General features: G+C 45.6%; 1 protein-coding gene across 8 annotated transcripts in view; it reads left to right on the forward strand.

Annotated features, from left to right (window-relative positions):
• The window catches only part of AFF1 (ALF transcription elongation factor 1), a 193,799-nt gene that overhangs the window by 84,715 nt on the left and 94,515 nt on the right, over positions 1–14,569 (forward strand). For 4 of the 8 annotated variants that reach the window (XM_070791753.1, XM_070791748.1, XM_070791749.1 and 1 more), the window contains 2 exons: positions 11,274–11,397; positions 11,793–12,713. The exons of 1 other annotated variant lie outside the window; for it this stretch is intronic. In XM_070791753.1, coding sequence (XP_070647854.1) covers positions 11,274–11,397; positions 11,793–12,713 — 1,045 coding nt within the window. The remainder of the gene's footprint in view (positions 1–11,273; positions 11,398–11,792; positions 12,714–14,569) is intronic. 3 more of the 8 variants (XM_070791750.1, XM_070791751.1, XM_019963063.2) reach the window with 1 other exon arrangement.

Below are 14,569 nucleotides of genomic sequence, written 5' to 3' on the forward strand. Positions count from 1 at the left end.
TTTGAATTTTGGATGCTTAATTGATTTAATGTCCCAGACTTTTTTTTTTTTAAGTTGAGTATGAATTAAATGAGGCAAGCATTAAAAACAAAACAGAACTTTTTAAGCTTGCTTGTCTGCATTCTTTCCTAGTCTGTGACCACAGCATTCTTTTAATTTGTGGCTGTAATGATACAGACGTTGACCAGCCTCATTATTTTATAGGTATGTGATGTGGTCCTTCATGGTCAGTTGAGTGTGTAAGAAGAATGGCCTGGGAAGGAGGCCAGAGCTCTGGTTGGTCCTAGTACAGACCAGACTTGCAGTGGAACAGCCTGCAGCTTCTACCCGTGTGTCTGATGGGTGCCAAATGTTCAGGGCCAGCCAGCAGGCCTTCAGAGGGGCTCTGATCTGTGGTCAGATCAGTGGTCTTTATAACGAAAGAGGGAGACGTAACTAACTAGTCAGCTGGCAGATTTTTCTCTAGTGAGCCTGGAGCCAGGAGTACTTTCTGTGTGTCCTTCCAATTGACTTCAGCTAAGTTCTGTCAAGGGCCTCGCAGGTGACTCAGATGGTAAAGAATCTGCCTGCAATGCAGGAGACCTGGATTCGATCCCTGGGTTGGGAAGATCCCCTGGAGAAGGGAGTGGCTACCCACTCCAGTACTCTTGGCTGGAGAATTCCATGGACAGAGGAGCCTGGCGAGCTACAGTCCATAGGGTCACAAAAGAGTCGAAAATGACTGAGTGCGCGCATGTGCGCGCACACACACACACTCACTCACTCAGTCAGCACTTTAGGGAACCCTGCTCAGAGACAAAGTTTTCTGAAATTTGTTAGTAACATGTTCTCAGAAAGTGAAAGTGAAGTCGCTCAGTTGTGTCCGACTCTTTGCGACCCCATGGACTGTAGCCCACCAGGCTCCTCAGTCCATGGGATTTTCCAGGCAAGAGTACTGGAGTGGGTTGCCATTTCCTTCTCCAGGGGAATCTTCCTGACCCAGGGATCGAACCCAGGTCTCCTGCATTGTAGGCAGATGTTTTACCATCTGAGCTACCAGGGAAACATGTTCTCAAGTAACATTAAAAACAGATACTTTATTGGGCTTCCCTGGTGGCTCAGTGGTGAAGAATCCACCTGCTAATGCAAGAGACACGGGTTCAATCCCTGGGTCAGGAATATTCCCTGGAGAAGGAAATGGGAGCCCATTCCAGTGATTCCTGCCGGGGAGATCCCATGGACAGAGGAGCCTGGTGGGCTATAGTCCACGGGGTTACTAAAGAGTTGGACACGACTTAGCAAGTCAATAGCAACAAAATACTGCCGGCATTTTCGGGAACGCTTCTTAGAGACTGAGCTTACTGAGATTTTTCAGTAACAGGAAGATTTGTTCTCGTTTCAAGTAACACTAAAAAGTTTAACGGCTGGATGATGTGCATCGTTAAAATCTTCAAGCTTGGGAGTGATTTCTTTTCTGTGGTATGGTTTGTGTAACTGTGTCATTGACATGATGGCCTTCCTCGGTCAGTACTAGTTTTTTTATTTTAAAAATGTGTTTGGAAGGTACGGGCTTGGTGCACTGTATCATGGAGTGCCTTAGCCCCTCTGTCTCCTCGCCCCTCATCCTGCTTTGGTTGGGGCAGTGCATCCCTTCCCATACAGCTTCCCCCACACCCCCCCTTTTTTTCCCCACACCCCTTTTAAGACCGTTTAGTGAGAAAGGCAGCCTCCTGTTCTTTCCTATCTACAGGGTAAAACAATGCCCCTCAAAATATGTTTATATGATTTATTTACTTTTTATTTTTTGGCTGTGCTGCAGGGCTTGCAGGATCTTAGTTCCCCAACCAGGGATTGAACCTGGGCCTTCAGCAATGAAAGCTTGGAGTCCTAACCACTGGACCAGCAGGGAATTCCCTCTATGACTTAGTAAGCACAAAATGGGATATAGTTGACAGTACTCCAAGTAAAAAATAGCAGCTGCTGGTGTTTGAACTTTGAAACAGTCTTCAACGCAGTTTTATGAGGAGGCATCAGTAATGCTTATTTAGCATTATCTGAGACTTAATCCAGGATCCAAAGTGAGTTTTCAGAGGTTCCAGGGAGAGTTATTGGAGAAGGGCATTGCAACCCACTCGTGTTCTTGCCTGGAGTATCCCACGGACAGAGGAGCCTGGTGGGCTACAGTCCATAGGGCCACAGAGTCAGACACAACTGAAGTGACTTAGCATTCATGCAAAGGGAGGGGTTATTGCCAAAAAGATCACCACCCCAGTATTTCTTTACTGTTGATCTTGATTTGGTATGTGGTTATGAGGTTCTTTTGATTTTAATTAGAACTTTTAATTATACAATGATTAATGAATACTTCCTTGTGAAAAGCATGTTAAAACAGAATTTTAAAGCAAGATACTCCCTAAACCCTGTCCCACTACCTCCTGAACACTACCCACTACCCCTCCCCTCCTAACCCTGATCTGGTGTTCCTTCTGGATAGAATTTTGTAAAGTGTATCTTTTCAGACCTTTGCTCCACATTAACATGCCTGCAGAAGCACCTGGCAGATTGATTTTGAAAAGTAAATTAGCATGTCTCTTATCAGAGAAGTGGATTGAGTCATTTTTTTCCCTCCTAGTTTGCCCATCCGAGGCTGTCTCAATCTAAAACTTGAAGAGTGTGCCTTTAAGGTATATAAAGTATCTTAAAGGTTGATTGAATTTTGCAAAATGGAAACACATGCAGCTCTTTTGGTATTTTAATGAGGCTGAGTGTTTTGTGGCAAGCAGTCAGTTTGAGATGATCCCCAGGAAAACAGCTGTGACATTGTGCTATTTTGTCATTTCACTTTGGCCGATACTGATTTTTTAAAATATAAAGACAGATTTTCTTTTAGGATTAAGTCTCTGATTTTTTGTTTTTTGTTTTTTTTTCTTTATATTTATTGTGTGTGTTAAGTGGTAGGAGAGGTAATGAAGGGGAAATCCTTGCAAAGTTTAGCTGAGTGGTTTTTATTATGAGAAAGCCTGTTGTGAATTCTTCCACGTGCACAGAGAGGGTGATGAAAACGTGCTTCTTTCTTTGAGGCCAAATTTCTTCTACCTTAATACGTGGAGCCACTTTGATTTCTCACTTTAAAATGTCTTTATGGGGGAAAAAAGGTCTTTATGGTATGGTTTAAGGACAAGAAAAAGGTTGGACATTTGGTTTGTAAAGCGAGATATTCAAACTGTTCTCTGATCCCCGGATTGTAGGAATAGAGGACATGGAAACAAGAGGGCCAGAAGATGGACTTGAAAATCAGTAGGGGTGACTTTCAAACAATGGGATTGGCCAAAAAATTTGGGTATTTGTGTAAGATGTTAGAAATTGGAATGAACTTTTTGGGCAACCCCCGAAAGTCACTCACACAACGAGTAAGCACCCAAGCCTGCTGTCTTTTTTGCCCGTCATCTGTGACAGAGGTCTCTGCTCTCTAAGCCAGTCGCCTGTCTTCTGTGCGTTTTGCTCTGTCCTTTGTATGTTCGAATCAGAAGGGCATAGAGCTTCGCAAAACAGTGAAGGCTCGTTCCTTTCGAGAATGAACACACCCCATCGATTTCCGGATTTCCCTCTTCGACACCCAGGAAGATAAATACACAGGAGAAACGGCGCTCTGTCCTCTGAGGGAGAATTAAACCTTTCAACGTGAGTTGGTCACATCCATCACAGGGAGGTCTGTGCGAAGTGACCAGTCAAGGGTGATAAATGGGTAGTCAGCTGTGCACGGCCTGCCCCATGGGCCGAGTTGCCATGGCAGCGCCCGGTGGCATTCAGCCCCCTGAGTGCCTAACCTAGATTAGCAGCAGGGCCCGTGGGCTCAGCCAGGGAAGGTGCCTCCAGCCAGACGACGGCAGTGCGCCTGGCACTCCAGGCCCAGCCCAGGTCTTTCCATCCCCTTCTTCCACATAGGCAGGCTCTTTTCCTTATTTAGTGCCAGGGAGCGAGAAGGAGGAGGCTCACTTCTCACCAGTCCTTCTGGAGCTGTGGTTTCTTTATTCTATCTCCGTGTTCTAACACAGGGGCCCAGACCCCCAAGGAGAAGCATTTGAAAAGTGGGAGTCAGTCGACCCTGACAGGCCTCAGTGTGGGGTTGACCGAGTGGCTGCTTTCGGGTGCTGACTGGGCAGCTCTGACTTCCTCAGGGGTTTCCCCAACCTCTCTGGAAGTGAGCGCACACTGGCAGCTTTTGGCTCTCCCAGCTTCCTTTAGGTTCCTGGGCTCCTTCCTGATGGAGAGGGCTGGAATTCTGTCAGAGGATTGGGGATGCAGCCCACCTTAGCAATGGCTCGTGGATCTCATATGTCACTGCTCTCTCGCCAGGTGCTGGAAATTGAAGCCTGTGGTTTCTTCCTCTGGCGGTCTTTCTAGTTCATTTAATTAAAAAAAAAAAAAATGCTGTAGAGGAGGTGGTTTAATGCATTTTGCAGAAATCTTTCTAAGACATTTGCGTCGAACCTTTTCAGACAGTGGACAGCAGTGCGTGACCCAAGGACTGGGCTGCTTGTTGTCGCTCAGTTGTGTCCAACTCTTTGGGACCCCCACGGACTGTAGCCCCCTAGGCTCCTCTGTCTGTGGGATTTCTCAAGCAAGAATCCTGGAGTGTGTTGCCATTTCCTTCTCCAGGGGATCTTCCTGACCCATGAATCGAACCGCCGTCTGCTACATTGGCAGGCAGCTTCTTTTCCACTGAGCCATCAGGGAAGCCCCAAGATCTTGGCTACTGCTAAGTAATTCCCTATCTAGGAATGTTTTTGCACACTTTTGGTGGAACTCATGAATATCTGCTGGGTGGTCAGACTTTGCACCCTCCCCCCTCAGGGGCACTTCAGCACGTGGGCTTGTTTTCGAATGCAGTCAACCACTTCTAATCACCATGTGACTTGTTTCTCGCCCCCCAGGTGGGGACTCCTGGGCTGACCAGAAAGCTGGCACTGAGGCCCTAGGAACATGGCCTAGGTCAGCTGACCAGAAGTTAATGGGAGTGGAGCCCAGGATCGGGCATATAATGGCTACTTTAGTGCAAGTTTATTTACAGCCTGTTCTTGAAAGAAATTAACATGAAGAGCCCCTGAACACATTAGAGATGACTTGAGAATCCAGAGGTTATTATGGGGTCAGTGACCTTAAATCTGTAAATTAAAAAAGGCTCTAACATAAGCATTGTAGCACAGATTTTATAATTTGAAGAGCAACTTCATGCTGGCATTCCCCCTTCCAGCATCTTTTTTTCTTAGGCAGGGACAGATGTGTGTGAATACGTTTAACTGAACATGTGTTTTATGGCTCCAAGATGTTCCACCGGCAGGCATAATACCCGAATTGTTGATGTGTACCTCTCTGAGACTAAGGGATTATAAGAAATTATGCATGATGCATGCATGCTAAGTTCAGTTCAGTCGCTCAGTTGTGTCTGACTCTTTGCGACCCCATGGACTGCAGCACGCCAGGCTTCCTTGGCCATCACCAACTCCCAGGGCTTCCCTGGCCATCACCAACTCTCAGAGCTTGCTCAAACTCATGTCCATCATGTCGGTGATGCCATCCAACCATCTCATCCTCTGCCACCCCTTCTCCTCCTGCCTTCAGTCTTTCCCAGCATCAGGGTCTCTTCCAATGAGTCGTACTCAGGAGTGCTCCATCGTGTCCAGCTCTTTGCAACGTGCCAGGCTCCTCTGTCCATGGGATTCCCCAGGCAAGAATCCTGAAGGTGGGTAGTAATTTCCTTCTCCAGGGAATCTTTCCAACCTAGGGATCGAACCTATGTCTCCTGCAATGGCAGGTGGATTCTTTACCAATGAGCCGCCTGGGAAGCCCAGTAAGAAGTTCTGACTGCTTATACATTAGCACGGTTTAGCATGCCTTCTTGTTCTGTGCATTTGAAGGCAGCCTGAAAGCTTTGCTAGCTAAGCAGTAGTTCAGAGCACAGGCTTTGGTATCGGGCGACCTGTACTTGAATTTTCAGGTCTACCATTTAATATTAATAATAGCAAGATCATCTCTGAACGGCCCCCCCCCTTTTTTTTTCTACCTGGGGAACAGAGTTAATGTCTCCTTCTCACAGAGCAGTTGTGAATATAAAGTAGACTGATGCAGTGTCACTAAAGCAGTGCCCGATGATTGGCCTGGGCTAAGTGAGGGCCGTCCTTGGCTCTGCCCCTCTCAGCCTCACTGTTATTTCTCTGGGTGAACCTGAAGCAGTTATAGAGCCTCCGAAGAGTGTGCTCTCTCATATTCTCCAGAGCCACGTAGAAACTTGTTCAACATGCAGGCTTCAGGTGCCGCATCAGATTAACTCAATCAGAAACTCTGGGGGCGGGTCTCTGAGGTCTGGGTTTGAACAAGTCCTCCCAGTGCTTCTGACGCTCACTGAAGTTTGAGCACCTCTTGTCTAATGCAGAGAGGCATGAAGAAATCACTGAAGGGGAACTCGTCCCTTGGTGTCTGCTGGGTATGGTGCCAGGACCCCCTTTGATATCAAAATGCTTGATGCTCAAGTCCCTCATAGGAAATGGCCTCCTATGGTCCCTCCAAGTCTGAGAGTTCCTCATCTCCAGACACGAAGGACCAGCTCTAAGGCACTTGATGTGAATAGTGATCAAGTCTAACAAGACTGATGTAGGGATAAAGTGATCCTGTGAGAGCAAGAATGCATCCCTCCCCCCACTTCATGCCAGAGGAAAAACTGCCACCTTTAATTAAGAGAAATGGTAGTCAACTTGTAATTATTCAAAGGTAATTACAGAGTTTATGAATCACGTAGGGCATTTACTGCTTCCTAAAATCCCCTCATTTAAAATTCTTCCATCCACCCCCTCCTTGCTTGCACCTTGATTTAAAACCAGTGATGTGTAAGATGCTGAACAATGGTTTACTCATGTTACTCACTGAGTTAATGTTTTTAAAATGTAAACTTCCCCCGATTTCAACAGGAAACCAAGAAAAAGAAGATATTCATGAGAAAATGTGCCCGACGACTTTAACAAATCATTCCTTAAGCCACTGGAAACTTCGCTGTTGTTCAGTCACTAAGTCTTGTCTGACTCTTTGTGCCTCCACGGACTGCAGCATTCCACCCTCCTCTGTCCTCCACTATCTCCTGGAGTTTGCTCAAGTTCACGTCCATTGACTCACTGATGCCATCCAACCATCTCATCCTCTGCTGCCCCCTCTTCTTTTGCCTTCCATCTTTCCCAGCATCGGGGTCTTTTCCAGCTGCAAACTTAATAAGTAAAAGCCGAGTAAACCAGAAAGGCACTGGTATGACTGGCAAAATCCTGTTAGTTACAAGAAAGTAGACGTTCTAGAAAAATGAGGGCTCACAGTTTGCCCTGTGTTGTCTTGGGGCTTAGACTGGTCACTTCCTGTCTCTTCTGCCTTCCTCTGCCCTGCCCAGGGGCCTTGGTGAGCAAGACCCAAGAGGGAGTTGCCCAGCAGACAGTGTGGGTGAGAGTGAGTTTTCTCTCACCAAGTTTAGACCTCATAAAACTCATCCTACCGGTGACACCTGGGATGGCTTTTCCCCACCTCACTATTTTGGGGTTTCTTAGTTGAAGGGTGATGGTGAATAAGAAAAAAAATACTCAAAAGTTCATCTCAAAACTGACATAGGGGGAAAAAAAGTGCCCATTAAAGTCTTTTAAAAACCTAAAGGAAAAAAAAATTTGCTATAATATTACATATGTCTGCCAGTGAAATCTGGGTGTGTCTTTTGAACTTTTTTTTTTTTTTTTTAATTAATGAAGTAAAACCTTTAAGCAGAATCTTTAGTAGAGTTTCTTCCCAGTAGGAGTTACGCACCTCAGTTTTTGAATCATGAGCCAGTGTTCGGAATTTTGTAAAATCGGGTTCTTCTCATTATTTATGTAGCAGCTTGTATTATTTTGGAATAAAAATCTAGAAGTGTGGTAAAAACACTAACTGCTGAGATAAGACTGAGATGATCGATTTAAAACACTTTTCTAACTGTAAACCAGTGTAGCTTGTCTTCACGTGCACGCAATTGACGGGAAACGTAAGCAAGGACCCTGAGCAGCCTACTAGTTAAGGCACTGCTGTTACACATGCTCAGTGTTCAATCCAGGACTGAGAATTTTGTCATTTAGGGTTCCCTTTTTTAAGACAAAGGTAGCAGTTACTCAGAAGTGGGCAGAGCTCTTATAACAGAGCCATGGGCCGTGAACACTCATAAGCAAATCAGGCTCTAGAAACTCCACTGATGTAACCAGCAGAATCAGACAAGGGAAAACTCCCTGTGTGAGGAGAATAGCAAAGCAGACACCCTTGCAGAGCTGCTTCCCCTTCTCCGTGCACCCGTGTAGGGTGTCTGTATCAGGTAGCTTTGCAAAAGAGAAGCTTGGGAATTCAAGTGGTATCGAGGACTTGTGATATGCCCCAACCCTCCCTGCAAACAAAGTGCTCATGAAGCAAGTTTGAAGGAAAAGCTACTTTCTCATCAACCCTCTTAAACTTGGCTCCCATAGTTGGATGTTAATGCTACGTGGTTCTTTTTCTTGCTGTTTTTCAGCCAACAAGGATCACCAAAATCATAAACCAATTGCAGGAATTCTTGAGTGGCCAAAAGGTCCATTGTGCCGCTCTCACCCAGACATGAGTATGTCTGACGTGTGTGAGGTTCAGACTCTTATTAAAGAAGACTCCAGAAGCCAGTTTCTGGTTTAGTTTTCCGTACATTGTCTCACATAATTGTTCACGTTGTTCTCTTAAAATCTGATATCAAAATACCCCATCATCTAGGAAAAGTTTGTGCTATCGTGGTCCAAGCAGGTAATTCTTCACTACATCCCAGTGAATTCAACCAGGGAGGTTAGCCCCTGCCACGCCACCCCCCAGCCCCGCCCCAACCTATAGATTGAAAGCCTATAGAAACAGCAGAGTCATTTTGTAGTGATTATAATTTTTTAAACACTGTTCTTACACGTGTCTTTCAGAGTTATATTTTAAAAGTTACAAGTAATACACTGTAAGCATAGTGACTATTTTTAAATTAAAAAACATTGAGTGTTTAGCTTTTATGCAGAGGGCTCTGCATTAGCACCAGGAGACAGAAAAATATGAGAGGTTCTATTATGATGGGTCTTCCTCTTTTCAAGGGGAAAGGGGAAAAGAGAGGGAGAACCACATGATATATCGTCAGGTGGATTGGAGGAAGCCTTGAGGGTGGGTGAAATTGGAGTGACTCCAGATAGTTACTGGTAGTTGGAAATCGGGGCTAGTGTATGTGGTTGAGAGAGAAGCAGAAGAAATTCATGTAATGCAAATGAAAGCATCAAAGTCCACAATATCACTGAGGAGCAGGGAGTAGTCTGATGTGCCTGGAATATAGAGGTGATTTGCAGGAGAATCATGCTTTGTGGGTACCCTGGTCCTGGAAGAATTGTTATCCTTCAGTGAAAGAGGGTTCTGGGGGTGGGGGGATTAGAACAGGAGGGTGCCCTTGACCAGGTGTGTTTGGGAAATGGACAAGGCTGTCAGGTAGAATGCACACTGTGGACCAGCTGGCAGGCAGCAAGGTCATTTTGGGGTCGATCTAGATCATGGGGAAGTTTTTAATGCCAAAGCAAGGGTTGAGAGTTGATTCTGCAGCAGCAAAGGGCCGTTGAACACTTGCTATTTTAAAATACGGGTAGTGACGTGAGAACCAGAGCCTTAGGTCCTATTTCTTTCTGCAAGAAGGCTAAATTAGAGGGATGCAATGTAGGGGAGGCAGGGAGACCAGTAAGTAGGCTCAGGTCAGGGAAATCAGAGAAGTCCTGAGAGAGGCCGAGAAGGGGATGGAGGGTCGGGTGTCCAACAGCAAGGCTAGAATTCCTAAGGCACATAGTACCTTGGAGAGACAGCTGAATATTTTTTGATTTATTCAGATAATAAACTGGGGTTTCCGTAGATATGCTAAAGCACGTCTATAAGGGCAGAAGTCTTCCCATAGTTCCCCCCCCCCCCCCAGATTTTTTTTTTTTTTTTGGCTGTGCGGGGTCTCCCTTGTTGCATGGTCTTTTCCCCAGCTGTGGTGCGTGGGCTTCTCACTGCAGTAGCTCCTCTTGCTGTGGAGCCCGGGCTCTAGGGCATTCGGGCTCCAGGAGTTGTGGCTCCCAGGCCCTAGAGCACAGGCTCGTAGTTGTGATTCACGGGCTTCCTTCCGAGGCGCGTGGGATCTTCCTGGGTCAGGGATCGAACCCATGTCGCCTGCACCTGACAGGTGGATTCTTCACTGAGCCACCAGGGAAAGACCCTTCTTACCAGTTCTTATTTTCATTATTCTTACATACCACATGTGCGGTTGGGATGGCCTGGCCTCAGTTCTGACCTAAGGCAAGCCCACTTCTGGTTTATACGCCAAAACTGCACTCTTGTGGGTTTCCAGTTTTTGTAATTTGGTTGACAGATCTTAACCCCTTCTGTGCCAGGGCTGATGATTTAGGATACGTTTTTATGTGGTTTAAATTGGGCCATCAGATTATAGGTTTCTCCGTGGTAGAGCTGACATCTAAAATCGGATTTTCCCATCCTTGACACTTGAAATGAGAAATAAAAATTATCTTTTCAGGTTTACATGCTAAGACACTTCCAGGAGAGTGGGCTGAAAAGAAAGTAAATGCTGTTTTGGGTGCCTGGTAATCTTTTAATTATGAAATAAGCCCTTTGATTTTAATCTTCCAAAATGTACAATACTGATCCAGGAATAAAGTTCACATCCTGCTGACTTCTTCAGATGAAAAGCTTCCACCTCTACCTGGTATTTTGCAGACTGGAAGCAAAAATATCATTAATCTTGTCTCAGTTCCCCCACTGACTATAAAAGACTGTTCTGTTTGGAGTCAGTCCTGAGCCACAAAGGCAGGCGGGCAAAATGAATGCTTAGGTTACCAGAGCCAGGACCGGAGCTGGGGGGTCACAGCCAGTTAGTTGACTGTGGCCTTAATCTAGGAGCAGGATGAGACACTTGGGCTTTCTTTCTTTCTTTTTTTAGGATTTGTTTTTATTTATTTATTTGGCATGCGGGCTCTTTGTTTCGGCATGTGGGATCTGGTTCCCTGACCAGGAATCGAACCAGGCCCCCTGCATTGGGAACTTGGAGTCTTAGCCACTGGACCTCCAGGGAGGTTCCCTTGGGCTTTCTTTAAATCCGCTCTCTGTTGTCACAGCTTTTTGAGCTGTCCTTGCCTCCCTCACAAACGTGCGTGCGCAGCAAAGCTTGGATACTGATAAACTTTGTTTGTGTTCTTTTGTGGCGTCTGAAGCAGCTTGTACAATGAAGACAGAAACCTGCTTCGAATTAGAGAGAAGGAAAGACGCAACCAGGAAGCTCACCAAGATAAAGAGGCATTTTCTGAAAAGATCCCCCTTTTTGGAGAGCCATACAAGGTATTTCTTGAATACGGGAAAGTCTGATTTATCAGCATGTTTGACTTTGTGTTGAAAGTGAGTCTGAACAAGGGTCGCAACTGTGGAAATAAGACAGTTATCCTAGAGATTGTTTTTGAAGACAAAATATAAAAGTCCTCTGAACCTCATTAATCAAATTGATCAAAGTTTGTGGTTTTCTTTTGTAATGTTCGTCTCCTGTATTTAGTAATATTTGTCCATGGCAGGCTTCTCAACAGGGGAATTGAGTTAAAGTTGCATGTTAAATTCTGTGTTACACGTTATATTGAGATGTTTCTTTTCTAACGGCATTATGTGACGTGGTTTACTAAATGGTGATTTCTCTTCTCCTTTTGTCCCTTAGTATCTAACTCTGTTGTCTTCTCTTTTTTCAGACAGAGAAAGGTGATGAGCTATCCAGTCGGATACAGAACATGCTGGGAAACTATGAAGAGATGAAGGAGTTCCTTAGTAGCAAGTCCCACCCCCAGCGCTTGGATGCTTCTGAAAATAGGCTGGGGAAGCCGAGATACCCTTTATTTCCTGAGAAGGGGAGCAGCCTTCCACCCCACTCCTTCCACACCAGTGTCCACCACCAGCCCGTTAACACTCCTGCCTGTGGGCCACATCCTGCTGGTAACATCGGCCACCACCCAAAGATGGCGCAGCCAAGAATGGAACCAATGCCAAGTCTCCACGCCAAAAGCTATGGCCCACCGGACAGCCAGCACCTGACCCAAGAGCGCCTCGGTCAGGAGGGGTACGGCTCTAGTCATCACAAAAAGGGTGACCGCAGGGCTGATGGAGACCACTGTGCTTTGACGACAGACTCTGCTCCGGAGAGGGAACTTTCACCTCTGTTCTCTTTGCCTTCCCCAGTCCCCCCTTTGTCACCTGTACATTCCAACCAGCAGACTGCTCCCAGGACGCAAGGAAGCGGCAAAGTTCCCAGCAGTAGCAGTAGCAATAAAGGCTACTGCCTGGCCAAGTCTCCCAAGGACCTAGCGGTAAAGGTGCACGATAAAGAGACCCCTCAAGACAGCACAGGGGCAGTGGCCAGCCTTGGGGTAGCCCCTCCTCAGCCACCTTCTCAGACCTTCCCCCCACCCTCCCTCCCCTCAAAAAGCCTTGCAATGCAGCAGAAGCCCACGGCTTATGTCCGGCCCATGGACGGTCAAGACCAGGCTCCTAGCGAGTCTCCTGAACTGAAACCCCTGCCGGAGGAGTACCGGCAGCAGACCTTTGAGAAATCAGACTTAAAAGTGCCTGCCAAAGCCAAGCTCACGAAGCTGAAAATGCCTTCTCAGTCAGTCGAGGTGAGTGGAAGTCCACATCTGGGGCGATTTCTGCGGGAAGGAAGATTTGAGGGGGTAGTTTTCAGGGCAGGGGTGTCCGTGGCCTTTGTAGAGGGAGATTCTTTCCTGGCTTTAGGATCTTGTTGGCACGCAGAAAACTCAGGTCTGAGGTGGATTACTGATGACAGATACTGAAATGTGATTTGTAGGAGGTTTTGAAAAATCTTCTTATTGAGCCGTGATTTACATACAGTAAAATATAGAGCTGGTTAGAGGACAGCTTACTCTGTTTTGAAAAATGTGTACACCTCACAAATGTATATGCCTGTACGACCCACAACCCAGTCAAGGCAGAGGACTGTTGTATCATGAAAGTCTCAGACAGGTTTTGAGCTGTCTTTGATATTTTTGACTTTGTGGTGTGGGGGGGTGGCACTGACTTCATTAAAGAAAATATAAAGAAAAAAATTGTTCTGGTTGATAGATCCTCTGTCCCAGTTAGTTTTTCTTCAGATCCAAACCATAAAAAAGGGAAAACAAGAGGTCAAAATGTTGAAGGCAAAGTATTAATTTTTAAAGATTTGTTCCCTGTATATGGTAAGAAACTTTGAAACTAAATTTCTGTTCTATTTTATTTATCACGTATGAAAGAAGAGTCGGGGTGTGGTGACATCTCATTTGAGAGTGAGTCACAAATATAATACAGAACGGTATTCAGCGATGGCTTTTTGACGAAACCAAAACAGTCTTTTTCAACAAAGGAAAAATTCCTTTTTCTGCTCTTTTGACAAATGGCAGTGCGGTGCTTGAATGAGGAGAATCAGAGCACCCGTCCTAGCGCTGCAGTTCTAAATTAGCACTAGTTACTCAAGTTCACATTCGTAGTGCAAAGTGAAACGTTTGAAGTGCATTTATTTTAGCACTTATCTGTTAAAGTAAAACCTGTGGTTCAGTTGCATGTATAGACATTCTAATTTGCATATCCATTGCCCAGAGATGTGTGTGCACACACGTGTGTGTGCACGCGCGCGCGTCCACATACCAGTTTTATATAGTGTTGGAAGGTTAAAAAAAAAAGAGAAAATGACTCCAGGATCCTCAGCTGGAAAGATAACCCTTATCTTGAAGGAGGAAAATCTGTTTCTTTGTGACTTCAGCTTTTGGTTTAGAAGAGGTTGGGGTTCCGGCCACAGTTAAGTCTTGAGCTGGAGTGTCTCTGGATATCTTCGAAATGTGACTGGTTTTCAGGTTGAAGAAAAATTAGAAATGGCCGGGGGTGGGGTGGGTGGCGGGTGGAGAGGATGGTAGAAATGACCAAGATGGTAGAACTTTCCCTTTAACCCTGTAAGTTACACACATTCACTGCTGTGAGGCATTTATTGAACATTTTGTGCTGGGATGAGCGGTGGGGAAGAGCGGAGAATGAAGGTGGAGAAGAATAGAGGTCTTCTCTCCTATGGTCAGTCATGTCTGACTCATGGTGATCCTGTGGACTATAACCCGCCAAGCTCTTCTGTCCATGGGATTATCCAGGCAAGAATACTGGAGTGAGTTACCATTTCCTCCTCCAAGGGATCTTCCCAACCCAGGGATCCTTAACCACTGGGCCATCGGGTAAACCCCTATGGTCAGTCAGCCCTCCTTATAATTCAGAAAAACGTATTGGAGTTTTCTTCGCTTTATTTATCAAATAAGGTCTGTTATATTTTCCTAGTTTTTTTTTTTTTTTAAAGTTAAGGGGACAATTTGACTTTTATTTTCCTTCCAAAAGAAAACTAAGCAACTAAATTTGCTTTAAAACAATTTTAAGGCAAGTTAACAAATATTTGCATTGTCTACCAAGTGCCCAGTCATATGGGTAAGCCCAAGGTGGGTCC

Source organism: Bos indicus, chromosome 6, assembly GCF_029378745.1.
Source record: "Bos indicus isolate NIAB-ARS_2022 breed Sahiwal x Tharparkar chromosome 6, NIAB-ARS_B.indTharparkar_mat_pri_1.0, whole genome shotgun sequence".
Taxonomy (NCBI): Eukaryota; Metazoa; Chordata; class Mammalia; order Artiodactyla; family Bovidae; genus Bos; species Bos indicus.